This window comes from Galdieria sulphuraria (genome assembly GCF_000341285.1).
Source record: "Galdieria sulphuraria unplaced genomic scaffold scaf_29, whole genome shotgun sequence".
Taxonomy (NCBI): domain Eukaryota; phylum Rhodophyta; class Bangiophyceae; order Galdieriales; family Galdieriaceae; genus Galdieria; species Galdieria sulphuraria.
This window is the reverse complement of record NW_005178446.1, coordinates 14,446-38,729: the sequence shown is the minus strand read 5'-3', so window position 1 is coordinate 38,729 and position 24,284 is coordinate 14,446. Positions and strand designations below refer to the sequence as shown.

Genomic DNA, 24,284 nt, shown 5'->3' with positions numbered 1-24,284 from the left:
TACACCAATTCATTTACTTATATCGACGCATTTCTAAATGTCATTATGATGTGCTATATTGGAAAGTATTATTTGCGCACAAGTTTCGAAATGTATTTTGTAAGCCATGTGTGCTTAAGCCATACAAGTCCGAAGAGTCTGAATGAGCGGCTTGGATTAACGGTGCCGGTTTTGTGATAATATTTGTAGGAAAGGAGGATTCCTCGTATTGAACTTGGAGCAAGATGGGAAAACAGCGTTGCCTGAATTTTACTGGTGTTCCCTTGAGTATAAGCTTTTCATCTAGTGTATACAGGAAGACTCTCTGTTGTTCGAATATTTTCCGAAAGGACTTTTATGGCGGTAGAAACCACAGCCATCCGTTCTTATGTAGGCCGGGTCTTTGGGAAAGGGTTGGTGGACAACAGTTTCGTTCAAAAAGTGGGAAACTAACGGTATCTTGTGTAGAATTCTGTGCTTCGTCATAACTATCCTGAAAGACAGTTTTTGTCCGCTGTTCACGACGTGTCAGAGTCCTCGCCACAGGTATGGCAGTGGTTGGATAGTTAGGTTTTCTTTGAAAGCACTTAGGGAACTGATGACAATAAGGTTTCAATAGAAGAGAGGCAGAAGAGGTAACTATTCTAGTTTTTGTATCTTCAAGATTTCAACTCGTTATTCTGCAGAAGAGTTTATGTGGGAAATATTCCGTACACTGTTCGCTGGCAAGAAATAAAAGATCATATGAGAGAAGCAGGTCCAGTTCAGTACGTTCACCTGTTTTTGGATAAATTAAAACGGTCGAAAGGCAGTGCCTTGGTGGAATATATGACGGAAGAAGCGGCACAGAAAGCTGTTGAGTTGCTTAATAACTCCGTAATTGCTGGCAGGTCACTTGTTGTGAGAGAAGATAGAGGCTCTATATTTCAGGAAGGAGAGCGCAAGGTTTATCGGCTCGTGTTTCGACACTTGGTACCTGAAATGCGTTGGCAAGAGCTTCGTGAGCGTTGTAAACCTTTTGGAAATGTCGTTCGAGCTATAATTCGCCGTTCCACTACAAACGATGAAGCTTATGGTTTAGTATTTTTCCCACAATTCGAACAGGCTCGAAAAGCACAAGAAGAATTGAACGGCACTATGTGGGATGGACGTGAGGTCGAGTGTGAATTGGAATACGATACACATGACGAGCGTAGTAAAGTGAGCTCAAAACAAGAAAATGGTACGAGCTTCTAGAAAGTCAGTTTCAAGAGAATAAAGTGAATAGAGCACTCGTCTTGAAGTTTATATCTACAATTTGCGCCTTCAAAAGGTTGACGGCCAAGCCGTGAGAATACTTCGATAAAGAGTTGTCTTCACTCTTTCTAGCACTGGTGAGGTTTTCAACGAATTGCAAGTTGTTTGTAGGATCAATTGGCCTGGAAACTCGGAACGCAAAGATGTAAACGGAAGAGAGCCATTTTCCCTGATGAAAGGTTCAAGTCCCAAAGCCGCACAAACAGAGTTGCAGATATGACTTTTTACAAATCTCTGTAAACCTTCCCATCCAAAATTGCCAAGCCCTAGTGACATATTCGAGAAGCAAAAGTCTTGAAAAACGTCAAAGGGCATCTTTCCATGTCTATTCAAACCTGGCAATGAATGGAAAGTTTCCAAAAATTCAGGCAAAAGAGCAGTATGAATCTGAGGGTCAGTGTAATATTCTCCAACACCCTGAATGTCACAAATTACGAGTTCTCCACCTGAGGCAACATGTGAAAAGTGACTAAACGCATTTGCAACGTGTGCAGAATAGCTATCCGACTGGTATCCTCCTTGATTGTCGTTGTATTTTTGAAATTTCTCGCTATGACACGCTAAGAGAGGCTCCATTACTGCGAAGCGAGAAGACTTCAAGTCAGAATATTTGGTTGTGAATTCAACGACACAGGTAGGAACAAAAGATACTTTGGCGCCACAATATATTTTGTTAAATTCTTGAGCAAAAAGCTCTGCCAAGCTTTGTATTATGACGTCAATAAAATATACAGTCGGTGTGTTTGCCGAAATATGTTCCTTCAGAATTTTAACAACTTGAAGGGAGCCATATACCTCGTCTTCTATTAGTAGGGCTTTCTTTGCGAAACGGAAACTGCCGCTAGCAAAACTATCTTTTGCTACTAGTATATTGCAACGTTCTACTGTCCAAGTTCCACTATAAGAGTCTAAGGTATACTTCCATATAGATTCCGGGTCTCCCCACCTTCTCTCCAGTTTAACAATTCTTCAAATTACTACATCAAATGGCATTTTGAGTAACAAAAGATAGGATTTCCTTGTTGGACAGAAGATTTTGACAGTTTTTGCATAGCCAATCCTAGAATGCCTTTGCATTGAGGTTACTTATAAGCTTGTTTTTAAATTGAGTTTCCCACTGTTTAAGAATCTTCAAGGACTATCACTCTCAGAAAATTCAAAACTGCAATCTATATCTATTTGGTCATACATTTTCGTTTAAGAGAGAAATCGATAAAGGCACAGTAAGAAAGTTGCTGGAATAAGCTATCCAGGCTTAATAAAATCACAAGTGAACCGATCAGAGTGGATGATCCGTTACGTGCATCACAACGGCAAAGTTGGTTAGAAAAATGATCACCACTGTACCCGCCCATTTTGTTTCGTTTTATTATAAGAGTATACAGTTATCACTTCTTTTTTGAAGCCTGCTGTAACAAAGCAGTGAATACAATCAAACGTTCAATCTGAATAAAGCATCAAAGGAAAACTTGAAGTTTTTATTTCTTACAATTGTTCTCTGTTAAAGGTGAATGTGGGGGATTTGGACATATCCATTCCAAATAATGTCGATGTAGTTTTGCAATTTCTTTGGTGGAAGCAGATGGTTCTTTCAAAAGTCCTTAGTTGGTTTCTTAGGAAGCTTCTAAGTCTGGTATTTCCAGGGATAGATGTCTCTTCTGTTGATTTCGATTGGTACAGTGGACTTGTTGTTATTCAAAAGGTTTTTATTCCTGGCGAACACTTCCAAGTTATCCCCCCTTTGTTGCCAATGCACTTAAAGGCTGTGTACATTGGAAAGCTTCTTCTGAAGTTTCAGCTAAAGTCCTGGTTTTTCCACAATATAGAAATTGCAATTCAGGAAGTTTCCTGTTGTCTGGAAACTTTCTCCATATCGGAGCTATCAGAACTTGAATTTGAAACGTATAGCCGAAGTTTACGGGCATTTTACTTGAAGCGAAAAAAGAAACGTTTAAAACTATTGGATAAGCAATTGAGAGACTATTTTTTTAATCCACAACAAGTACCCGACGATTCTCTGCGACAGCTGTTGGTGAAGTCTGCAGCGAAAATATTTGCGCAATTCAAGGTATGTATTACGTTGCGAGGATTGTTCAACCTATAAAGAGTATTATGCAGGTAACAGTCGAAAATCTTCATATCCGTTTAGAGGACTGTCATACAGCTTTGAGTGGTCCGCTCTGCTGTGGAGTTTTTGTAGAAAAGTTATTGGTTGAAAGAGCATTCTTTAAGAGCAGGCCTTTTGTTTGGGATATCAACTCTCTGGAAGTGGCGTTGGACATTCATAAATATATTCATCTGAAGAATCTGAACGTCTATTTGAATTCGTACGAGTTTCCTATATCGCATATTAGTTCCGCTAGTCAGTTTTTGGAACAAATGAAAAGATCTGGAAAAGAGTCGCAGTGTCTCATTTCTTCATTTTGTGCCAATGGAAGTCTCAATTTGCTGTTTCCTCCTGTGGATTTTTCAGAATCTTTGAAAATTTCCCTCGATGTTCAAGCTTCCGAATTGAATGTGACTGCAAGTGCTGAGCAAATCAGGTGTATTTCGTACATAGCCACTTACATGGCATTTCATGTGCAGTTGACACAGCGAAGACTAAAAAGTCACCTGCCGACTTGCAGACCTAAGAAAGATTTGAATATTTCAGAATGGTGGCAGTATGCTTTGCGATGTGTTGTTGATCAGATTAATCTTCCCACCAGAATTTGTCCGTTGTGTGTAAAAGCTTTGGAATGCGTTGATGGTGGCACTTTTTACACATCTTCGATAGGATCTTCTCTTTTGCACAATTCACATTCTGAAATACAGGATATGATGCAATTTGGGAATCGCAGAATTCTTATCGCTGTAGTATACTCCCTTATAGTTCAATCTCGTTTTATTCGAAAGAAAACATCGAATAACATTGTTTTGGAAAATGTTTTATTGGAGGAGGAGTTAATTTTTGGAAGAACAGCTGCATATTATCTTACTTATCAGAAAGGAGAGTTTCCCAATATGAACGGAATATCTTCGATGAATGGTGATTCCGCTGCAGATGTAGACAAGGTACAAGTATGAAATTGTTTCATTTTATGGAGCCAATCTGACTTTTGAATATGAAGAAGTCTAATCAAGTTGAGGATTGTCATATGTTTGTCGATTTTGTATGGAATTTTTATCAGAGTATTCAGAACAAGCCTACTTTCTTTGAAACAGCCATAAAGTTGACACTGTCGAACCTGATTACCGCTGCTTATGATTACAACGAAGATGATAAGAGGCTATGCTATCCTCTTTTATCGTTGAAAGGTAATGATCTTGGAATAGTTTTTTCAACTGCTCAGCAACTACCGAACGATTGTCTATCGATGTATGAAAGTAACAGCAAGCATCCCATGCTGGGATACTTATGGATCAATATGGACTCACTAACTCTCAACTTATATGACGAATATTCTCCAACATTTCAAAAACTTTCCACCATTCATTTCTTATCTGGACGAGGAAACCCATCTTTGAACTTGCTTCTTTGTCTGCATAGAAATTTTAGACTTGTTTGGGAAACTAAAATGTTTCTTCATACTGAAAAATGGTTGCAATGTTTAGCTACAAGAGATGGTCCCTTCCTATCCATTGATATATGTGGGATTGAAGCAGAGTTGTCATCGTTGGATGCTCTCACAAGAGTTATTCGATTTTCATTACATTGTATTCCCAGGAAGCCTATTCATTTGGAGACTCTCACACCTTTCAGAGGTAATATTATCATTGACCCAATTAGGACCTTGTTCTAGGAAACTGAGCATTATTTTCTTTAGTATTCGGTCAGAAAGAATATTGGACTCAAATTTGTCGCAAGGTTCAACAACCGAGACTAAAGCTTCGTATAAACCTTGGTTCAGCAGAGGTAGGAGGATAGTTCAAGAATAACGATGTTGATAGATTTCTGAATTTTGCAATGAATAGATTGACTTGCTCTGCAAAGATATTCAATCCAAAACTTATGTGGAATTACATATGGATAAATTGAGCTTTCACAATGCATTGCCGACGACAACAATCTCACCCTGTTGTGAAGAAGATTGGCCAAGGATATATCTGTATCAAGATTGGATAATAGAGTTTCAACGAGTCGCCGCAGATTTTTCTCTTGAATTTACATCCACCGAAAAACTACGAATTCTTCACCTCCATTCAGATCATCCATCTCAGTTGTTGTTTTCGACTTGTAGTATCGCATCGGATCTTCATTTGCCTTCTCTAAATATAAATGCGAATTCCAGCCTGTATTTGGCAGTCGATCTCAGTGAGTTTGAGGGAATTTCCAAGCTCATAAAGACTATTCAAGAAATCTTGGAGAAAGTTCGACACAGTTTGAATTCATCCAAAAGGTTGATTTACACTCTAATGGGTAAAATTCAGCAAGGAAGTGTGAGTTTGGAAATTGTCTTCTTGATAAGTATTCATAAGAAGTTGAATAGGTGCCAATGAAAGGTTTGATTGAGTTGTATCAAGATGGTCTATTGTGTCTTTGCACCAACGGCCTTGATAACGGTATGATTATGTTTGTAGGTTGGAATTTTTTTCATGCTTATCTTGCAAAGATGCAATAGTTTGCGAGCGTTTGAGAAACGTTGAAGTGGGAACAAACTGTCGTATAGATAAAGACACGTTAAAACTAAGGAAAAAAATGGGGAATGAAGAGTGCCTTTTCAAGCCAGACAGTGTTCATTCATTGGAAAGTTTCATTCGTTTGCTCAGTATGCAAGTTTCTGATGAAAGTGAGTGTTTTGGAAACTGTTGGCTTTATAACAAAGGTTTAACTTTATTTTTAGAACATCCTTTTTCCGAACCATTTCTTGCTTCACAAAAACGGAAACTAGATTTTTGTATTGCTCTTGACCTGACCTTGCAATTAGAATTGCCAGATTCCCATGTTGAGTCACAGGAAGAAGAATATCCCAGAAGCTTAATTTGCCAACTTACAAAGTTGGAGTTACTTGGAATGTTCTCATCTGCGAAGTTTAATTTGGAAGCCTATTTGCAATCGATTAAGATATGGTATGGTAATCAAAATTCCAGTCAAAGAGAAATCCGTGTCGAGTTATCCGCTCCTCCAAAGTTGCAGAATGTGGAACCTACGATATCAAGTACGTATGTTTGTAGTAGCGTCCATAACTGTTTTTGCTGAAGACTCGAATTCAATAGAACCTTCTTCTTTATATTTGCAGGCGACCAAAGAAACCACGTCAAACTTGTCAACAAATTTTTTTATAAATGTTGCTCTGTGTTCTTTAAAAGGTGTAATTTGGAGTAGTCAAATTACTGAAATATTGGAATTGTTGAAACAGATGAATTCTTTGTTGAACCCAGATAGGAACGACAAGAACGCTCAGCAAACTTTGAAGAAAAAGTCTCAAGTTCAATTCGGGTTGAATTTACGAATTTTTTCTAGTCAAGTTGAATTTATTTATCCTAATTTGTCTAAACGTTCATCAACTTTGGCAGTTTTCCGAAAATTGGCTTTGAGTTTCGATGAACTTCATTTTAGTTTGAATACTTCATTCAAGAGTGAGAAGTTACGATTGTTTGCGGATCTTGGACCTCAGACATTAGTTATTCACAGTCTGATGGAGAATAATGCAGTGACATTGGTTGCCGAAAGAGAAAAGATTCTGAGTTTTCATCCCAAAGACGACAAGTTGTTTCCATTGCATTTCGATATGTCTTTGAATGCAGATACTGAAACGCAAAATACATTGTTGCTCACATTTCGTCTTTCTCAACTTCATAGTTTATATAATCACTTTGCCATTATGGACCTTGTAGTAGTTATTCTTCGTTTCGTTGCTTTGGGAAATATGCGAAATTCAAACAAAAAGAAGGACAACGTTACAAGCATCCTTTTGAGTCTTCATTTTACTATCGATAATCCAACTATCGGTATTCCATGCCTGGATGACACTGATTCGTTATCAAACTATCTGCAGTGCAACTCTCGTAATGTCCAACTCGGAATCATGGTCAAAAATGAAGGAGCAGGTTCACCTGAGAACAACGGCAATCATCAAGTTAGTATTATCATTAAAGGCGAGGATTGGAAGGTTGATCAAGGGTTCGTTTTTCGCAGAGAAGCAAGAGACTCAGTTTTTATTTTGGTTCCATTGCTTTATCCTAGTCATATGAACTTGAATATTTTAATGGGATCCTCTCAACCTCTAACCTTATCTATTTCTAGTTCTCATTTGTCGATACTTCTTAGAAAAGCTTCCATATTGGACATCTTGCGTTTGGTGTTTCCGATATTTGTGACGTATCCATATACGTTGTTGCAAGGGAATAGTAATTCTCCTATGAAGGAACAACCATCGACCAATAAGAGTATTTCGATAAGACACCAATTTGATAGTATTTCTATCAAGTGGTTTGATGAGAATTCAGAATTGCTCCTTCCAAACAGTGTTTTTGCCATGGACATGCCTTTGGATATTTTAGAAGAACTGGAAAATTGGAGTCTTTGGAATGATTTTGTTGATACTGAATGGATCAGAAATGAGTTATTATCCAATAACTTTATATTAGAAATATTTCTCGGTGGAAAGGTCGATGATAAAGTGCCTGGAACCAAACTTCATATGAATATAGCTTCGAAAAACATTCACATTGGAGAATCATACTCCTCATTATATGAATGGCATTATTTCTCACGAATTTCTTCCCTAGTTACTATTGGAAGTTTTGCGTTTTCTCTTTCGTTGGATCCTTCATCTTTTGGAATACAGGTTACTTCAAAAGATAACCAATCCTTACAGTTGTTTTTGGGAATGACCGGTACTAGACAGTTGGTAGCTAACATCGTCTATATCGTTAAGGAAATCCCAAGTTATCTGAACAGCATTCGTGGCGTTGGTAATGAAGTCTACTCAGCAACTGCAGATACTCGTAATGACAAGCAGTTCACATGGGATATCGACCTGCCAATAGAGTTGCACTTTATCGCTGGTATATCGAAAGCCAGGAATGTGGAAATCAATGATGGGTTTCATGAGTTGATTTTGAGAGTTAATCCTAATCTAAAGGGAACCATTCAAGTAAGTTCATTTTTGATTCTTTTTGAAAATGCATTTACATTCTTTCAGACGCAGCCTTATCTGGAAATTCATGAGTTGTCTTGTCTGTTGCATCAATTTGTGTGTATTCATCGTTCTTGGAGTATATTTCAAGACAAGTCCTACAATATTATCGTTCCTATTGAAATTTCTGTCAAGGTAATGGTGGGACCAGATGAGACAGCATCATCTTCGGTTATTTCCAACAATATCAATACAGACTCTGCATCAAAATCCATTGTATTTAGTATGACAAGAGTAGAAGGATATTTGTTGATGGAAGATGTCGTTCTTATTCTTTCCTGTATTAAGGAATGCAAGGACTCTTTTCAGTTGTCGAATACTTCACATACAGTGAGGAAGACGGAAATGAATAGAGTTCTATCCGTACCTTGTTACAAGGAACAACTTTCATACAATCTGGATATTCAAATGGAAGACATTCGTCTCAGTCTAATCAGCTATGAACGAGGTTCTTCTTTTAGTATTGTGGAGACAGTTGTTAGCAATTTTCATGGAAGTGGAATGTTTTGGTCACTAACTAGCGAATACTCTTTGCATTTGTCTCTGTTATTGAGACTTTATCAGTTTGCAGTTGTACATGGGTAAGTTTCTGAAGTTTTCCATGAGATCTTCCTGCTGCTGACATATCGTTTACAGGACGTGGAATAACCTACTAGAACCCTGTCAAGTCGAGTTTGTAGCTATGAGGAAGTTGGAATGTGCTGATCGTAAACAACAAGTTCATATTTTGCTTGGAGATGCAATTCAAATCACATTGACAGAAACTTGGCTCCATTCTCTAATTTCATATATCACGAGATGGAAAGATGTTTCAGTATTGTTCTTCTCCAAAGTCTCCTTGATAGAATTGCAAAGATTTGAAAGTCTGATTAACAACAATAGTAAGGAGAGTACAGATAGCCATTTACAAAGTGCAGATTCGTCTTTGGAGTTTAAGCCAAGTCATTCAATTCGTTCTGTACTTATCAGGTAATGAATGGATTGGATAGTATTTTGGAACGAGCGAATTTCATTATTGCAATAGAAATGGAACTGGTTTAGATTTCATGTTGACAGGATGCAGATGGGAAAAGGAAGACATTTTATTTTGTGATGATATGAGATTGGCAAGAAATAGCGAACAAGTTATTTATATACACAGTCGTTTTTTGGATCGTATTCATCGATGGGCAGACAGAGATGAGTCTTTCACTGATAAGTTGGAACAATCTGTCAAACTAACCGTAAGTTTTCGATTGTTATCCAGAATAATTTGAAATGAACTACAAAAGGTTACATTTCTACCTATTCCTTTAAGAGCTAAAGGGAAAATACGTCTATTTCAAGAAGACGTCTATTTTCTACCGGTGTTTGAAATGGATGACTTGAATGAAATGGGCACTCTTTGTTTGCAAGTAAGTAAGCTAATTTACAATTTGAAAAGGCACATATTATTTCTTGAAGGTGTCTCTGTTGGAAACTCAATGGGAGATAGTCATTCGTTCGGTCTTCAAGTTTGTAAACAACACCAACTTTGGATTGTTATTTCTTTTGGAAGACTCTGTTGGCAATATTTATGATCCAAGCCTATCTTCTAGTACTTGTAGTGATGTAAATAAGATAATGTTGCAGTTATATCAAGTACCCATTGTAGAGAAGGATAGTCAGTCTGAAATTTTTGCGTCACATGAGAAAAGTTTGAGCGGTTCTGTTATTCAAAAGGCATCTTTTCTGAATTCTGATTCGAATTTCATTATTCCTTTTGTATTTTGTAGTTGGGTAAGTATTCCATTTCATTTGAGTCGTTGGTATACTCATTCTGGAGTATTAGACGTGCTATGTTCGATTTGCAGTAGAGAGTTGGAATGATGATAATGATGCATTAGCTTCTCATTGGAGTGTTTCAGTTCAGTTGAAAGAAGAATTCATTCTAAAAGAAAAACATGTTTTAGTATCCTTTCCAATAAGATGGACAAAACTTTTCGAGGAAGATATCGTTGCAGTTTCATACAAAAGACAAGAGAATAGTGTACAACGACAAAGTTCGGTTTGTCTTGCAGAAAGAATAGAAGAAAACTCGCATTCTTCGTCAAAGAGGGATGGATTCTATAAAAGACCTATGGATGTGACAGGAGCAGTTTTATTGCAGTGTTTATCCTGTGGAGAAATGAAGGTAAAAAATCTTTGGCTTGTTTTATAGTTTTTGGTTATTTTTTGGAAGATTATGGCTCCTTTGCTTGTAAGGAACGAACTGGCAGTTGCAATCTCTTATCGAATGTATGTGGGAAGACAACATAATGGCTATGTGTATTGGATCTCTTGGAAGGAACTTCAAGGACGTCTTCAACCAGGTGAAACCACTCAAGTAAGTCGATTGTATTTCACATGAATATTTCATGCTCATAGTGCAGAAAGAAATATTGCCTGTATTCATCTTGTCTCTTAGCAATCGAATGGTTTCAGTTGGGTGATCTATCGGGAATTTTTGTGGAACCTAATCAAGTTCATCATTTTGATAATTTATCATCCTGGAAAAAGTTAGTCCTATTTCCTATTGATTCTGATTGTTTGATTGACAGCTGGAACACAATGGAGACTAAAAGATGCCTCAAAGAACATCATGTAAGTCATTTCTTAGAAAATATTATGTTTTGCTCATCATTGTTCCAAGGCTACATTTTACCATTCGGATGGTCGACTATTGCAAATGCACTTTGGCCTTTTCCTAGGAGAGAACGATTCTAGTTTACTTGCTCGTTTAAGCAGTCCGTATTGGGTATCCAATTGTACTGGCTTACCATTACTTTTCAGAGATATTTTTGGTATAGCCAGTGGTATTTCTTCTACTATAGAAAACGTTCATTCAGGTATGTATTCGAACAATTTTTAAAGATATCTATCGATGGAGTGTTGTGTCTTAGGTGTCGAAGATACGTTCCCTGTTATGATGTCACTGAATCATCTTGACAAGGCTGGAATGGTATTTGCTTGACTCTTTCCTATTGTCATTTTCACTAAGACAGGCTCTATTGAAAATAGTTGCGAATTGGTCGCAAAGGTCTTCATTACATTTCGATTTGGATACCTGAATGTCCTAAGAGTCGTGCAATTCCTGTCAGTATTTTGGGTTATCATTCTGTAACACTGAAAGTTGCTTATTCATCTATTTATCGAATACCCAAACTTTCTATTTATTCCTCGTTACGAAGAGGACTTTTTGAAGCGGCTGCATTTCTTCGTTTAAGTGTCTATACGCAGTTTCATCCTTCTTATGAAGATTCCAAGGCATTATCGATTTTGCCTGAAACCCTTTTTTGTTTTCAACTGGAAGAACAAGACTTGGTCAATGACCCGCTCATTCAAAAGTTTGCTTCATTTGGAGTCGAAATGGTACGTTACAACTTTCTCAGAAGTAGTCAGCCAGTTGAACTGCATTTTAGGATCATGTGGCTCTTCATGGTGTCTATCTTGGTCATAATGGGCGCAAAACAGACAGACGGATCGAGTCTGAGACTCACGCTACACGCAAGCTATTTCAGTGGGTTAGTTTAAAGGACAAAGTGCCTCTGCTTTTTCAAAATATGCCGACAAGAAAACGAACAAAATTATGTATTCGGGTTGGTCAAAGTCTCCAACTATCATCCAAAGTATTGTTGTTGAAATATTTTATAGATTGGGTTCCGAATGTCTCGTAAATATGAAGAGGAAGGATATGAAACTCAGTCAATTTCCGTTTCTTCCGCACAAGACGAAGTGGAGAGAAACGGTGGAAACTATGTTTTTCTTTGGAGTGATTGGTTTGCTGTCAACGCTCCTTCAGAGTTTACTGTCGCTGTAAATATTCCTAAAGAAATGGAACAATTAAAACGCATTGAATCTCTACAAGTTTCAGATTCTATTTGGAAAAGACCCCACACTGTTTTTGATTATCCTTATCCAGAAGATTTTATGTTGGATAGGATATTTTGGATGGTAAGACAAGAATCTTTGGTGTATTTATTTGTTTGATATTTTCCGATGTAGATAAGGACTTCACGGGATCCTTCAACGAGAACACAATTCATCATATTGAAGAAAGCTTATTCACAAACGAAGACAGAAATCAAAAACTGGACGCTATTTTTGGTAATGAAATCGAAGTCAAAATGTGAATTTTACTCACATTCAAAGCAAATAGATTGCATATGGTCAAGAAAAGTATCTGCATGACATCAGACTTGTTCCATCTCAAACAAGTGAACGATTGATATGGAGCGATCCTTTAGCAACAAGGGTCATTTCTCTATTCGTTCAACATCGCCAAGGCATTTCTAAATTTCGTCTGAATATCAAAGATATGGGTACTCAAGTTCTTACGGAGCAATTAATGAGTAACGATGCATCAGACTCTTCTTTTTATCAAGTAAGTCTGTGTATTCACTTTTCTTTTCATTATCACATGTGAATTAGTTGAATGCTACAGTAGAACTACTTGGAAGAGTTTTGACCATTCGATTGGAAAGTATACGCAAAGAGACTTATGACTGGACACATTCCCTATACTCTTCGGTAGCACAACGTTGGAATTTTCTAGTTCCATGGAAACGAAGTAAATATTTAAAGGTTGCCACCCCCAAGTCGACAGCAGTTGTGGAATCGACAGAAACTAGTCAAGTTTGTTCCTTCCATTTTCAAGTGACGATTCCGTTCATTGGCATATCTTTTATAGACGATGAGGAGCTTTGGGAAGAGTGTTTTTACATTTCTTTATCGAATTTATTGTTTTCTTTAAAACAACAGTCATCCATAAGGAAAGTAGAGATGACAGTATCTCATTTTCAATGTGACCAATCTATCACCTTAAGTGATAGTCCCGTATTGTTAGCATCTCTGCAACATCCCTTTCTCTTCATATTTCTAGAAATGCAGTCCTTTGAAACCGTCAATCACTACCATCAAATAGATGTTTTGGTATCTGAATTTGCTTTGAAGATGGATAATGAACTGTTGTTTCGGCTATTGGAGTTTATTAAGCAAAGAGCCAAATATTTTAGTCAAGCATTGGATAGTTTTCATATTTTGGAAGACGTTTGGTTGTCTCGAGGGGATTCTTTGCCATCAGTAGAGCAAGTATTTACAAAGTTGATTTCGCCTCATTTGAATCGTACCGACACACCTTCTTATTTTGAACATGTCATATTGCATCCTGTAGCTTGTCGTTTTTCATTTACTATGAAAGGTAGTTTTGAAAGAGGTTGGTTGCCTTTTATGGAATCGTGGATGAGAAATACTGGTCTATTATTGGGTGAAATTGAAGATAATCTTTTATGGGTTGATCAACTCGAGTTGAACAATGCTGTCGAGACATTAGATGGTTTGAGTCGCAACATTTTGTGGCATGTTATCAAGTCTTTATGGAGCAACATGTTTACTGCTCTTGGTGGTCTTTCTGCTCTCGGTGATATGACTAGCACAGTATTACATTTGCGTCAAGGAACCTTGCAGTTTTTTGTAGAACCGATAAGAGGAAGCTTAACTGGTGAGCCTCATTCCCTATGGAGAGGAGTTCATAGAGGAACCATTATGTTGGGACGTTCTTGTATTTATAGTATAGCTCAACCAGTCAGTCGTCTAAGCTGGGCTTTAGCAAAGGTAAAAGAACAATGCTTGAATAAGAAAGTATCGATGTTTGATTGCATTTATCAAAGGGTATTGCCTACGGAAGTATGAATCGTGCATTCATTTCTACTTTAAGTGCACATGAAGAAGAATGGAAGCATGCAACGGATATTTGGAATGGTAAAGTGTACATATGGTTTATACGAAGGATATACTAATGTTGATAATGGGTTCCAGGGACTTTGATGGGATTACAAAGATGGCGCACGTGTTTAAGTTACATGTGTAATGTTCCATTTGGCGAAAGTGTTTCTCGTGATAGCGATGACTCATTTGCAACGGATACTTCTTCTTCTTCTTCAATGGCAGCCGTTACAAGCATTGTTTCTTTACCTCTTTCTGGATTTTTCTTTTTTATTTCGAATGTGGCTGAAGGGACAAGAAATATGACAGGATTGCAGGCCACAGAAAGTGAAAGAATTCGGTTACCAAGATATGTGATGAAAGGTTATCCTATCAAGAAATACGATCCTTATGCTGCAAAGGGTCAATATTTACTTCGACAAACCGATCCTCAACGACGTGAACGATACATCATGCATATTCAACACGAGGATTGGGAACAAGACATTCCTTATCAAACCTATTTCATTTTATCTACGAGTCATATAACCGCATTGAAACAACAAACAAAGGATTCTTCTCGACATAGTCCAATAACCTTACTTTGGCGAATTCCACAAACTGCCATACAAAAAGTCAATATGACTCATGAGGGAACAGATTCGTTGCTAGAAATCAGTTTCCGATTACAATCCACTGGTTGGCAAACTGCTTTGCATTGGTTGGATCCTTCTCGAATAGTGGCTTCGAGTACTGCGGTGGTGACATCACTATGGAGACATGAAAAGAGTCAATCGCCTAGTTCAGATACCATCGTGATTCGTGAAACTGCTACACAAACACAACTGGCAAAGGAGAAACACTTACCTACGCTTACGGAATGGCAAGAAAAACTGTCCAATCTGTTAACCATTCATTGACTCGAACTATGTTTAATCGTTATAAAACATGCAAATATTCCCAACAATTCATATTCTTCTTTACTCAAATGACGAGAATCCTTTGTTATCACACCCATTTCCATCAAACGTTGAAATCCAATGTTCTTATGAGCAGACCACCAGTCACGACCACTCAACCAATCGATCCACTCCAAACCAAAAGCATCACAATAATGAAACAATGTAGGTGCATGTACTAAATATTCTGTTTCTGGTAGCCGTGACGTTCTCATTTCACTGTGATAACGAATACTCAACGGCGTACCGATGGAAGAAAACACATCTCCCTGTAAAAGTATCAAAGTCCAAAGTGGGTTTTCGATTATCATAGGATAAGAAGCAGCCGCATGTCTTTCCAAGTATTTCTGAGCCATGGTCCAAATGTAACTGCTATTGATGGTTATGCCAGCAAAGAATCCCTTTGGTTGCAACTTTAAGGAAACTTGAGTCAAAAAGTCCTTTACCAACTCTAAGGAAGAAAACAATCGTTCCAACCAACCCCAACAAAGAATGATATCATACTTTTCTGTTAAAACAGAAGCTAGTGAGGTTTCCCTATATGGACGCCGAATGATCGACGGACAGAAGAAAAGTTGAGCTCACTTACTCACAATTGCAGTGTACATATTGACAATGGAAACGATTAGGATATTGTTGTTGTACAAATTGTTCAGCTTGTTGACAATCTTCGCGAGTCCAACAAACAACAGTTAATAGTTGAACGCTATCAGGAAAGGCATATAACAAAGGCCCCAAACAAAACGCAGGATAAACACAGAAGAGACAAACATGACTATTGTCGTCGACAAGTTGAAAAGTCAACGACTCACTGGTCCTATAAAAAGGGGTTATTATACTACTTATAGTCGAAAGAGTGGACTTGCCAACGCAAAATATTGCGAAGTCGACCAAACGAACGATCCCGAGTAAGTAATAAATGACTCATGAAAAGAGCGCTTCATTTATTTTTTTCTTTCTTTCTTTAGAGAACAGTCTTTGACCACGGAATATACAAGTTATTCACTGTGTTCTACTTTATTTTTCAAATCTATCACTTTGGTCGATCTTGCACACCATGTCAATAAACTAGAACTTGTGGCGGGTTCTGTTTTTGCCAATTCACTCAATATTTTACGATTGAGAATGATTTGGTTGTTTCTAAGAAAGTACACAAACCCTGCATACCGTACTCCGTGACCACGAGCAGCCGCTTGAATCTGAGCTATCCAGTCTCTCCTATATTCCCTTCTTCTAAGTCGACGATGGATGGTAGAATAAACCAAAGCTTTTAACGGGGATACACATTTTCGAACCATGGATACCAAAGAACGTTGTTGTTGTCTGAGTCGCTTTTCTCAAGTCCCTTGAAGAGGTCGACAGAGTTGACAATTTTCTTGTTATGTAGCCAACCAGAATTCCAAATTCAATGATGACGTAAATACACTTTGTGGGCATGTAACCGATAATATTCAAGGAAAGATATGCAAAGTTTTCAACATTGTAAAAGCTTACAACTTTTGGTTCGAGAGTGAATAAGGCAGATGAATGCAACAATTGTCTTTGTAATATATATATATATATGTGTGTGTGTGTGTGTGTCATTATGAAATGGTATTCACTGTTTTTCTCATCTAATCTTCTTCATAGGAAATTCCATCAATGATTACTTCTACGTTTCTGTTCAGCAATTTGTCTCAAAACAGATGGCATAATATCCTTTCGCGTACAAATACCATCGATAACTCCTGTTCCACTTCTAGCAACTAAAATATGACGAGCACCCATTTGACGAAAACCTGCTCTCAACTATATGAAAACTTTCATTATTTTCCTTGTAAAAAAAATAGAAATGACTCTTCTTACATCAGCAGCTGTGGACCATTCAGAAACAATAAAGGGATTGGGATTCATATAAGGTTCCAAATCCAAAGTTGCATTCACAACTGAAGTTGGCATCCCACCCAAATAATGTTCCAATACAACTCTTTCCGCTTCCTTATCTGTAATATTCGGCCACGCTTCATCCAACTGAGATATGGATAACCAGGGCAGTACAGATGATGTATGTGGTGTAGTTGCGGAATCATTCAGAATAGAATAATGCCTTAGTCTCAACAGTTGCAATAAAATATGACGACTAATAGTACCAACCACACCTCGAGCTGGTTGATTAACTTGTTCTACTTGTCTCCAATCATTGCTTTCTGAATGGGGGGAGATATCTTCGTCATTCTGTGGCATTGTACGAGAAGGACGATCGGAAGATTTGGAACTACGAGCATACTCCGCAATATAAGGAGTCGTTGCCACTTCAGTTGGAGCAACTACCGGAAATGCTCCATGTTCTACTGTTTGTAACAACAATACCACATCACCAACTCTAGGTTTCAAATGTATCGTGGCCATTTGTCTTTGCATCACGTCTCTATGTTGTGATTCATTGAAATGAATTTTTAAACCATTATATACCACTTACCTCGCACGAACAGAATGAAACAAATGAGGGTCAGTTATAGTGGCATCTAAAAAAGGCATTCCTGATAGATTCACTTGGGAATCAAAGAAACCTTCGCTAAAAATTTCTCCAATATTTCTTGCAATAACGGATGCTGTTAAGGAACAAAATGCTGCTCGAATATCCTAAAAACAATGTTTTGAATAGTTCTATATTATGTATATATAGTGTGTGTGTGTGTCTCACTTGTGTCGCATCCAATAGTCCCAAACTAATGGTCATCGGTACTCTCAAAAACCCACTTCCAAAAGCTGCACTGCCAATGACAGCAAAACTAGCTTGAAGAACGGAGGAATCCAAACCAGGGCTCCCTGGATAACCCAAACTAGCAAGTTTGCCAACTAATCTGCCAATAAACCCTAATATTACAATAACTAGAGTATCCCATTTCCAATCCTATTTCTTACCTCCTATAGTAAATGAAGGAATGAAGACACCTACAGGAGCATATAGACCAGCAGAAAACAATAGAAAAACATAATAATAAATCAGTCCAACAAAAAGTCCTCCGATTGGCAACAATGTAACATCCGATGAATGAAACAAATACTAGAATACATTTCCATTATCTCCTATGGCGACGAGTACTCTTACACTCCATACTTACGTCCAACACCGTTTCTAGAGGATTATAAATAAGTGCTGCCCAGTCATTGAACTCCGAAGAAGTACAAAAAAATCTGGAATAATCACGATATTTGAATGATTTTACTCCAGTCTGTTCTGGAATTATGACGAAATGATTCGAAGATTGACATTGACCACCCCAATAGGGCAATAAAAATCGGAGTATATTGATAATCATGTTCACCAAAAGCATTTCCAACAACTTATGATACCATTTTATAATATATCTTTTTCTGTTGATCATATTTGATAAGTTGACCAAGTATATTTTCTCTACATACCTAAATAACGTCAGTTGTTTCATTATTGCCACAGCAATACCACCTAAGCATCCACCGAGTACTCCTAACAATAACACAAAGGGAAGTGTGTGCATCATAAAAGTATACATTTGCATTCCAGCTGAAACCAAACTCCCGTATTCAGCAAATTCCAAAACTATCAAAGTATTTCCTTTACTAAGTCTTGTTAGAGTTCCCATAGTAAATGTTGCAATGATTCCTCCTAATAGAGCTATCCAAGCGAGTCGATAGTGCCAATGTGCATTCGACATTTCTATAGAAAAGAACATGCCACCTAAAGGAGCTTCCAAAGCAGCTGCAAATCCCGCTCCCAAACCAATAGAAGCAAAATCCCTTTTCCAAGCTTCCGTACGATAAAAACGAAACCTAAATGAGGCAGAAAGTCAAATAAGGAATAGTAGATTTATATACATGAGATATCAAACCATTTCCAATTCAAACGAATATTGAGACCTGCAAAGACTCCTTGAGAAAGTCCTGCTCCAGTTATAGCGCCAATATGAGAAACAGGAGCGACACTGCCTGATATCAATCCAGAACCAACCACAAACATATTGCCAAATAACTTTGCCACAAAAGTACGGAATGAGAGGAGTCTCTGCGACTGAATTCCATTGATATATCCCTTCAAAGGTGGAATTCCCGAACCAACTGCTTCTGGACTTACAAACAGAACCAAGCAAGTGGCAGTTAGGGCAATACAAGAGCTAAAACCAACGAAATATATGAGTGCTCCCCAGAAAGAATCATGCTCTTCGATGAGTATATTCTGAGTTACTTTGTAACTGGCCAAATAGATAGCTCGAACACCTTGCTCAATAGACAGTGCAAACACTCCAACTAGAATCCCTGTCAAAACAGCAAGAAAAAGATGAAGAGCAGCAAAAAACTGTTGTTCTCGTGGACTACGAGGGAATGCCCATCTTACGTTGACTAAGGAGGCTGGAGTATGAAACTCTACACAGTCATATATGTCAGTACGTCTTAGGCGTGGCCGTAATTCTGAAGAGTAGTTTTCTTCTGTTTGATAAGAACTAAGAGAAGAAAAACTAGTTCGTGCAACTTCTACTTGTACTGAAGTCGAAGGGTTCATGTCCGTGTGGCTTCGAAAACTCGAACGACTTCTCATACTTTGAATACTAGACCTTACATAGTTATAAAGATTACTGAAAAATGAAGATTCTAGTAGTCGAAACTCAGGAGTCACTTCTAGAATATCTTCGGTAACTTGTGCATTGGAAGACATCGACAAAACCAACACATTTCTCTCAATAACGACTCTCCACCTTTTTGGATTGTTGAGAGGAGTGGTCCGGGAGAAAGACATAAACTTGTCTCATTATCTTAAGAAGGATGAAAGTTTTGACAAGTTCAGCTAGTAGTCTACTGTCTTCTTTGTTCCAAACACGTTGGAAAGTAACAAGATGCTTTGGTTCTTTTCGACAAGTACAAAACGGTGATAAGGACTATGGAATAGATGAAAGGAAGCAACTGTTTCAGAATTGTCTCATTCCTATCGGAGCACTAACTTCCAAACCCTATGCCTTTACAGCAAGATCTTGGGAACTCAAGTCAACCTCCTCAGTGGACGTTTTAGATGGAGTGGGTTCTAATATTCGCGTGGACACTCGAGGTTATGAAGTTATGAGAATCCTTCCTGTATTAAACGAAAACGTTAATGAAGAGTGGATTTCAGATAAAACTAGATTCTCTTATGATGGCCTGAAAAGACAACGTTTGAGTGTCCCTTTCATTCGTTTAGATCAAGGACAACTGGTACCTACCACTTGGGAAAAAGCACGAGCTATTTTGAAGAACGAAATCATAAGATTAGAAAGAGAATATGTTGACAAGGGTGGATTTGAAGCTCAAGCCGTTATTGGTCCTCAAGTAGAAGTAGAGGCCTTGTTGCAGTTCCGAAGGCAGTTTCTTTATTGGTTTCCGGGTGGTTCGATTCATCTCCAAGAAAGAAGAGGAGCAGTGCCGCATACAGACTTCAGAGAAGATTATCTACTCAACTCAACTTTACCTGGTATTGAAACAGCCGATGTAATTTTGTTGGTTGGAACGAATCCGCGAACTGAAGCTCCTCTTTTAAACACTCGTATTCGTAAGGCTGTGTTGTATAATCAAGCTCTGGTTGCGTCTGTTGGGTGTTATGAAAATCTGACTTATCCAGTCGAGCATTTGGGAATTTCTCCAAAAACTCTTCGAGAGATTGCTGAAGGAAGACATTCATTTTGTGTACAGCTTGCTCTTGCAAAGAGGCCAGCTATTCTTGTTGGTAATCGAGCACTTCAAAGAGATGATGGTGAAAATATATATCAAATGGTTAAACATATTGCAGAATATAGTCATATGATAAGAGAGGATTGGAATGGATTCAACGTAGTGCATACTGGAGCAAATACAGTGGGAGCTTTGGATATCGGTTTTGATTCCAAATATCGTGGTTTGAGAACTATCGATTGTGATCGTGAGAATCCTTGGCGACGTACCAAGTTTTTATATTTGCTAAATGCGGATGATATAGATGGTCTAGATCAGTTACCGCAGGATTGTTTTGTTGTGTACCAAGGACATCATGGTGATTATGGTGCATCCATAGCTAACTTGATACTTCCAGGTGCTGCGTACACTGAGAAGAATGGAACCTTTGTGAATATGGAGGGTCGTGTTCAACATACCAATTTAGCTTTTATCCCACCTTATCAAGCAAAAGAAGATGCAGAAATTCTTCATGATTTGGTATTCCCAGATTTGGTTTTGGACATTCCCCAAATGGGAGTTGAAGTTCTTGCCCCACATCTTTTGCGTTCCCATCAGGTGCAATCGGGTGATCCTTCCGTAAGACCTCGCGATAACATGCTTCAAAGACAACAAGGAGAATCGTCTACTGTGCCTTTCGGCCCTCCCATTGAGAACTTTTATATGACAGATCCTATTACTCGCAGTTCGAAGACAATGGCAAAATGTACGAGAGTTCAACAGTTGTTTAATTTCGATGGATAATAAAGCAATTTGTTGAAGTAATTGAGAGTTTTGTCTGGTTTGCATTATAATAATATCCTTGATCAGGTTTTCGTTCTTTCCAAAGATACAGAAATCATCTTTGGCATTGACCATCTTCAATCATTTTCTCTTTCTTTTCGTTGGAATTATTTTTCTTCAATATTTCTATATATCTATTGACATATGCCCAAGACTATGTAATTCCATGCAATTCTAACAAAATGAGTGATCCAACATCTCTTCTCCATCTTGTGAATGTTCACGAAACATGTATTGGGGATCTGTCAATAGATTTTGATAAAACTGAAAAAGTTGATTATATAAATCAAGGCATCGATTCGTCTCGGCAAATACTGCTGAAGCTGTCTTCGTATTGGATTTCCCCGAAGCTTTGAAGCCATTCTTCGATTCAAAACGAACCATTTGTGCACGTTGGTCAATCACTGCTGAAATCTCTTGCTGATATACCATGGAACGCAACATTCTTTCTGCTTCCTTCGAATCCGTTAAGCTTGCCTTTGTTGCAATATCTTCCAAGGATAATGTCAGGAAAGTACGCGTCAAATTTTTAATGTTGCTTCTTAACAATGCCTTGAAAGTCTCTTTTACCAATCCCCAATGCAGGTCGTTGATAAAGACTAGTTTGTAGTTTTCCATCACTTGTCGTAGTTGTGTGGCATCTCTTTGCGCAAATTCTTTCGCAAGAGCTAAATACTTATTTCGGGTTGGATATACAATTTATACACAAAATATTCAGCTTACCTCGGGACAGTAATTTTTGAGTTGTCGTTGAATAAACAAACCTGAAAACTTGGCTAATGGCTCCACATTTCCTTTTGCTATTAATGAAACCAAGACATATTTCTTATAAGCATCCACTGCCAAATCAGAAACTACGTTGGATGGAACAGAAAAGACCAACTTCAAACACTGCAAAGCTTTCAGATAGTCTTTCACTCCCACTTGAATAACAGCCGCATAATAATAAGTCAACAAAACATCACAAGGGTCCACAGCATTCTCTTCTAGTTTCAATATCAATTTTCTGTGTTCCATAAACCTGCTACCAACGGAATATGACTTGGATAATACACAACTTTTCAAAAATATTGCTAAAAAGCGTGGATAAAATTCCTCAGCATCTGCAGTTTGGATACACAAAGAACGAAACGGCAAGACAGTTGCCAATACCTTCTGTTGCTCAATACTCTTCTGGGATAAATACTGACCCAAACTTTGAAGTTCTTCCACGACGATAGGATTCAAGGGTCCCTGCAACTTTTGCACAAGACAATGAAAATAGCTCAAGAGCACTTCAAAATCTTCATTGTGCCAATTCACTGAGACTCCACGTAGTAGGGCAAGCAACAAATCCTTGTCTTCGTCTATAACAGGAAACAGTGAGTTAGTTGACAATAACAAACCAACAGGTTACCTACCCATCAAAGTCTGCTCCAACATTTCTCCGAATAATTGCGGTGTACAAAGTTGCAATATCGAATTGTTTTCAATCAACAACTAGAGACAACAAGAAAAGTACAACAAAGTCGTGATCAGCACAAGAACAATCTTATGTGCTTCACATAACCATACTTACTTTTCTAGCTTGTTTCCACTGTCCTTGGGAGATGAAATGCTTGCATGATTGAATCAAAGTAAAAATATTTTCTCGAATATTTGTTTGTTGCATAATGGTCTTCGCAGACTAGTCTCTTCTTTCACACCGTAGAAGCAGCAAGGGATAACAAATCACAATTCAAGAATTATTCGTTGTTTTGTAATGATGTCTTCACAACAAGGCTCGGAGCCAAGTACCACCGAAACTAGTAGTGAACTTACTCATATTGTAAGAGAATCCAAAACTCGTCCAGAAAGTGAGCCGCTGTCGTGGTTTTCCAAAGGTGGTTTGTGGAGTTCCGCCCAAAGTTATTTAGGAAGAATAGCTGCTGCAGTACAAGAAGAAACTCAAGGTTTGACTTTGGATAAAGTGAAAAAAGACTTGGAAGAGTTCTCTCAACAACTCTATTCTGAAGTCCAAGGAATGCAGAGTGCTATTTCAAAGGAGTCTCAAAAACAGAAAGAATCAGGACGCGGAGTAACCACAGATTCTATCTTACCTATGGCACCTTTCAGTAAAGACTGGAATAATTGGTCTGAGCAAATAGCTCAAAGTTCAGTTGGAAGTGTGCAAACCAAGGGAGACTTTGAAGAAGAGAAGAGCAGTCACTGTAATCAGGAAGAAAGTGTGGTTGTTGACAACGTTTCATATTGGGTTCCGAAACCGTTTTGCCACTTGATAGATCCTTTTCTTTCCAATTATCGTAAAAAGGCTCTGGAAGTTCATACAAATCCTGCATTATTTTTGGATTCGAATGTTTCGGAAGATGAGTTACAACAGTTTGGTAAAGAAATGGAGGAAACTATCGAGTTTTTATCACCACAAGTGCTTCATCATTGCACGACCCTCAAGGTATTGGTTTCTCATTTTGATACCAGTCATTGAGTCAACTGAGAAAGTGTCTAGGAAGTATATGAATGGAATGTCCCTGCCAAGATAGATTCCTGTCGATTTTGGAGTCTATATTTTTACAAGCTAGATGCCATAGCCAAAGAAGAAATGACGAAACAATCAGTTCTTTCATCTAATATTCAGAATCTCTCCACACAAGAAGAAGAAGAATTGCTGGCAAAAGATTGGAGTAGTGAAGAAGAAGAAGAAGCAGCTCCATTACTTGATTCAGTGAACATCGAATGGGAGGAACACAATGATAATGAATCTGTACAAGGAGAA

General features: G+C 38.0%; 9 protein-coding genes across 9 annotated transcripts; 4 read left to right on the top strand and 5 right to left on the bottom strand.

Annotated features, from left to right (window-relative positions):
• The first annotated feature begins 139 nt into the window (after positions 1–139).
• Positions 140–1,253, top strand: Gasu_35400 (uncharacterized protein). Its single transcript, XM_005705428.1, has 4 exons — positions 140–392; positions 448–525; positions 571–614; positions 666–1,253. The coding sequence occupies exons 1-4, from the start codon at positions 225–227 to the stop codon at positions 1,213–1,215; spliced, it is 840 nt and encodes a 279-aa protein (XP_005705485.1). The 5' UTR covers positions 140–224; the 3' UTR covers positions 1,216–1,253.
• A 5-nt stretch (positions 1,254–1,258) lies between these two features.
• On the bottom strand, positions 1,259–2,829 carry Gasu_35390 (elongation factor 2 kinase). The gene is made up of 2 exons (XM_005705427.1): positions 2,765–2,829; positions 1,259–2,242 (listed from the first exon to the last, which is right to left on the bottom strand). Exons 1-2 carry the CDS (start codon positions 2,809–2,811, stop codon positions 1,285–1,287), a joined length of 1,005 nt encoding a protein of 334 aa, XP_005705484.1. The 5' UTR covers positions 2,812–2,829; the 3' UTR covers positions 1,259–1,284.
• Positions 2,830–2,839: 10 nt separating this feature from the next.
• Positions 2,840–14,944, top strand: Gasu_35380 (uncharacterized protein). The gene is made up of 27 exons (XM_005705426.1): positions 2,840–3,343; positions 3,394–4,335; positions 4,386–5,019; positions 5,082–5,170; positions 5,230–5,694; positions 5,745–5,817; positions 5,868–6,044; positions 6,099–6,413; positions 6,472–8,977; positions 9,033–9,365; positions 9,421–9,619; positions 9,668–9,790; positions 9,840–10,154; positions 10,207–10,548; positions 10,597–10,740; positions 10,782–10,997; positions 11,047–11,242; positions 11,297–11,355; positions 11,415–11,765; positions 11,816–11,992; positions 12,048–12,347; positions 12,399–12,500; positions 12,553–12,777; positions 12,825–14,006; positions 14,063–14,153; positions 14,211–14,857; positions 14,904–14,944. The coding sequence occupies exons 1-27, from the start codon at positions 2,858–2,860 to the stop codon at positions 14,913–14,915; spliced, it is 10,701 nt and encodes a 3,566-aa protein (XP_005705483.1). The 5' UTR covers positions 2,840–2,857; the 3' UTR covers positions 14,916–14,944.
• Positions 14,945–14,948: 4 nt separating this feature from the next.
• On the bottom strand, positions 14,949–15,989 carry Gasu_35370 (mRNA capping enzyme family protein). The gene is made up of 3 exons (XM_005705425.1): positions 15,922–15,989; positions 15,645–15,872; positions 14,949–15,592 (listed from the first exon to the last, which is right to left on the bottom strand). The coding sequence occupies exons 1-3, from the start codon at positions 15,981–15,983 to the stop codon at positions 15,010–15,012; spliced, it is 873 nt and encodes a 290-aa protein (XP_005705482.1). The 5' UTR covers positions 15,984–15,989; the 3' UTR covers positions 14,949–15,009.
• Positions 15,990–15,995: 6 nt separating this feature from the next.
• Gasu_35360 (ribosomal protein L20 family protein) lies at positions 15,996–16,489 on the bottom strand. Its single transcript, XM_005705424.1, has one exon. It carries the CDS (start codon positions 16,351–16,353, stop codon positions 16,054–16,056), a length of 300 nt encoding a protein of 99 aa, XP_005705481.1. The 5' UTR covers positions 16,354–16,489; the 3' UTR covers positions 15,996–16,053.
• A 119-nt stretch (positions 16,490–16,608) lies between these two features.
• Positions 16,609–19,819, bottom strand: Gasu_35350 (chloride channel/carrier, CIC family). The gene is made up of 8 exons (XM_005705423.1): positions 18,907–19,819; positions 18,461–18,847; positions 18,160–18,412; positions 17,960–18,101; positions 17,739–17,911; positions 17,514–17,677; positions 16,901–17,462; positions 16,609–16,843 (listed from the first exon to the last, which is right to left on the bottom strand). The coding sequence occupies exons 1-8, from the start codon at positions 19,806–19,808 to the stop codon at positions 16,694–16,696; spliced, it is 2,733 nt and encodes a 910-aa protein (XP_005705480.1). The 5' UTR covers positions 19,809–19,819; the 3' UTR covers positions 16,609–16,693.
• A 10-nt stretch (positions 19,820–19,829) lies between these two features.
• Positions 19,830–21,574, top strand: Gasu_35340 (NADH dehydrogenase (ubiquinone) Fe-S protein 1). Its single transcript, XM_005705422.1, has one exon. The coding sequence runs from the start codon at positions 19,835–19,837 to the stop codon at positions 21,491–21,493; it is 1,659 nt and encodes a 552-aa protein (XP_005705479.1). The 5' UTR covers positions 19,830–19,834; the 3' UTR covers positions 21,494–21,574.
• A 4-nt stretch (positions 21,575–21,578) lies between these two features.
• Positions 21,579–23,059, bottom strand: Gasu_35330 (COP9 signalosome complex subunit 3). Its single transcript, XM_005705421.1, has 3 exons — positions 22,933–23,059; positions 22,256–22,878; positions 21,579–22,207 (listed from the first exon to the last, which is right to left on the bottom strand). Exons 1-3 carry the CDS (start codon positions 22,952–22,954, stop codon positions 21,707–21,709), a joined length of 1,146 nt encoding a protein of 381 aa, XP_005705478.1. The 5' UTR covers positions 22,955–23,059; the 3' UTR covers positions 21,579–21,706.
• A 110-nt stretch (positions 23,060–23,169) lies between these two features.
• Positions 23,170–24,274, top strand: Gasu_35320 (uncharacterized protein). The gene is made up of 3 exons (XM_005705420.1): positions 23,170–23,963; positions 24,018–24,125; positions 24,187–24,274. Exons 1-3 carry the CDS (start codon positions 23,277–23,279, stop codon positions 24,235–24,237), a joined length of 846 nt encoding a protein of 281 aa, XP_005705477.1. The 5' UTR covers positions 23,170–23,276; the 3' UTR covers positions 24,238–24,274.
• Positions 24,275–24,284: the final 10 nt, after the last annotated feature.

Coding starts and splice junctions, on each gene's coding strand:
- Gasu_35360 (XM_005705424.1), bottom strand. CDS start 16,353: ATGGTTCGAAAATGTGTATCCCCGTTAAAAGCTTTGGTTTATTCTACC.
- Gasu_35350 (XM_005705423.1), bottom strand. CDS start 19,808: ATGTCTTTCTCCCGGACCACTCCTCTCAACAATCCAAAAAGGTGGAGA. Junction 17,463..17,513: donor TTTCATTCTGTTCGTGCGAG/GTAAGTGGTATA, acceptor ATCACAACATAG/AGACGTGATGCAAAGACAAA. Junction 16,844..16,900: donor AATGGTCCACAGCTGCTGAT/GTAAGAAGAGTC, acceptor GTTTTCATATAG/TTGAGAGCAGGTTTTCGTCA.
- Gasu_35390 (XM_005705427.1), bottom strand. CDS start 2,811: ATGGATATGTCCAAATCCCCCACATTCACCTTTAACAGAGAACAATT. Junction 2,243..2,764: donor ACCTTTAACAGAGAACAATT/GTAAGAAATAAA, acceptor AGTAATTTGAAG/AATTGTTAAACTGGAGAGAA.
- Gasu_35330 (XM_005705421.1), bottom strand. CDS start 22,954: ATGTTGGAGCAGACTTTGATGG. Junction 22,879..22,932: donor GTTGGAGCAGACTTTGATGG/GTAGGTAACCTG, acceptor TTCCTGTTATAG/ACGAAGACAAGGATTTGTTG. Junction 22,208..22,255: donor TCAAAAATTACTGTCCCGAG/GTAAGCTGAATA, acceptor ACCCGAAATAAG/TATTTAGCTCTTGCGAAAGA.
- Gasu_35320 (XM_005705420.1), top strand. CDS start 23,277: ATGTCTTCACAACAAGGCTCGGAGCCAAGTACCACCGAAACTAGTAGT. Junction 23,964..24,017: donor ATCATTGCACGACCCTCAAG/GTATTGGTTTCT, acceptor GAAAGTGTCTAG/GAAGTATATGAATGGAATGT. Junction 24,126..24,186: donor AAGAAATGACGAAACAATCA/GTTCTTTCATCT, acceptor TGCTGGCAAAAG/ATTGGAGTAGTGAAGAAGAA.
- Gasu_35340 (XM_005705422.1), top strand. CDS start 19,835: ATGAAAGTTTTGACAAGTTCAGCTAGTAGTCTACTGTCTTCTTTGTTC.
- Gasu_35370 (XM_005705425.1), bottom strand. CDS start 15,983: ATGAGTCATTTATTACTTACTCGGGATCGTTCGTTTGGTCGACTTCGC. Junction 15,873..15,921: donor CTTCGCAATATTTTGCGTTG/GCAAGTCCACTC, acceptor CCCTTTTTATAG/GACCAGTGAGTCGTTGACTT. Junction 15,593..15,644: donor TATGTACACTGCAATTGTGA/GTAAGTGAGCTC, acceptor GCGTCCATATAG/GGAAACCTCACTAGCTTCTG.
- Gasu_35400 (XM_005705428.1), top strand. CDS start 225: ATGGGAAAACAGCGTTGCCTGAATTTTACTGGTGTTCCCTTGAGTATA. Junction 526..570: donor TGTCAGAGTCCTCGCCACAG/GTATGGCAGTGG, acceptor GAAAGCACTTAG/GGAACTGATGACAATAAGGT. Junction 615..665: donor ATAGAAGAGAGGCAGAAGAG/GTAACTATTCTA, acceptor GTTATTCTGCAG/AAGAGTTTATGTGGGAAATA.
- Gasu_35380 (XM_005705426.1), top strand. CDS start 2,858: ATGGTTCTTTCAAAAGTCCTTAGTTGGTTTCTTAGGAAGCTTCTAAGT. Junction 10,741..10,781: donor AACCAGGTGAAACCACTCAA/GTAAGTCGATTG, acceptor TCATGCTCATAG/TGCAGAAAGAAATATTGCCT. Junction 12,348..12,398: donor TGGATAGGATATTTTGGATG/GTAAGACAAGAA, acceptor TTTCCGATGTAG/ATAAGGACTTCACGGGATCC.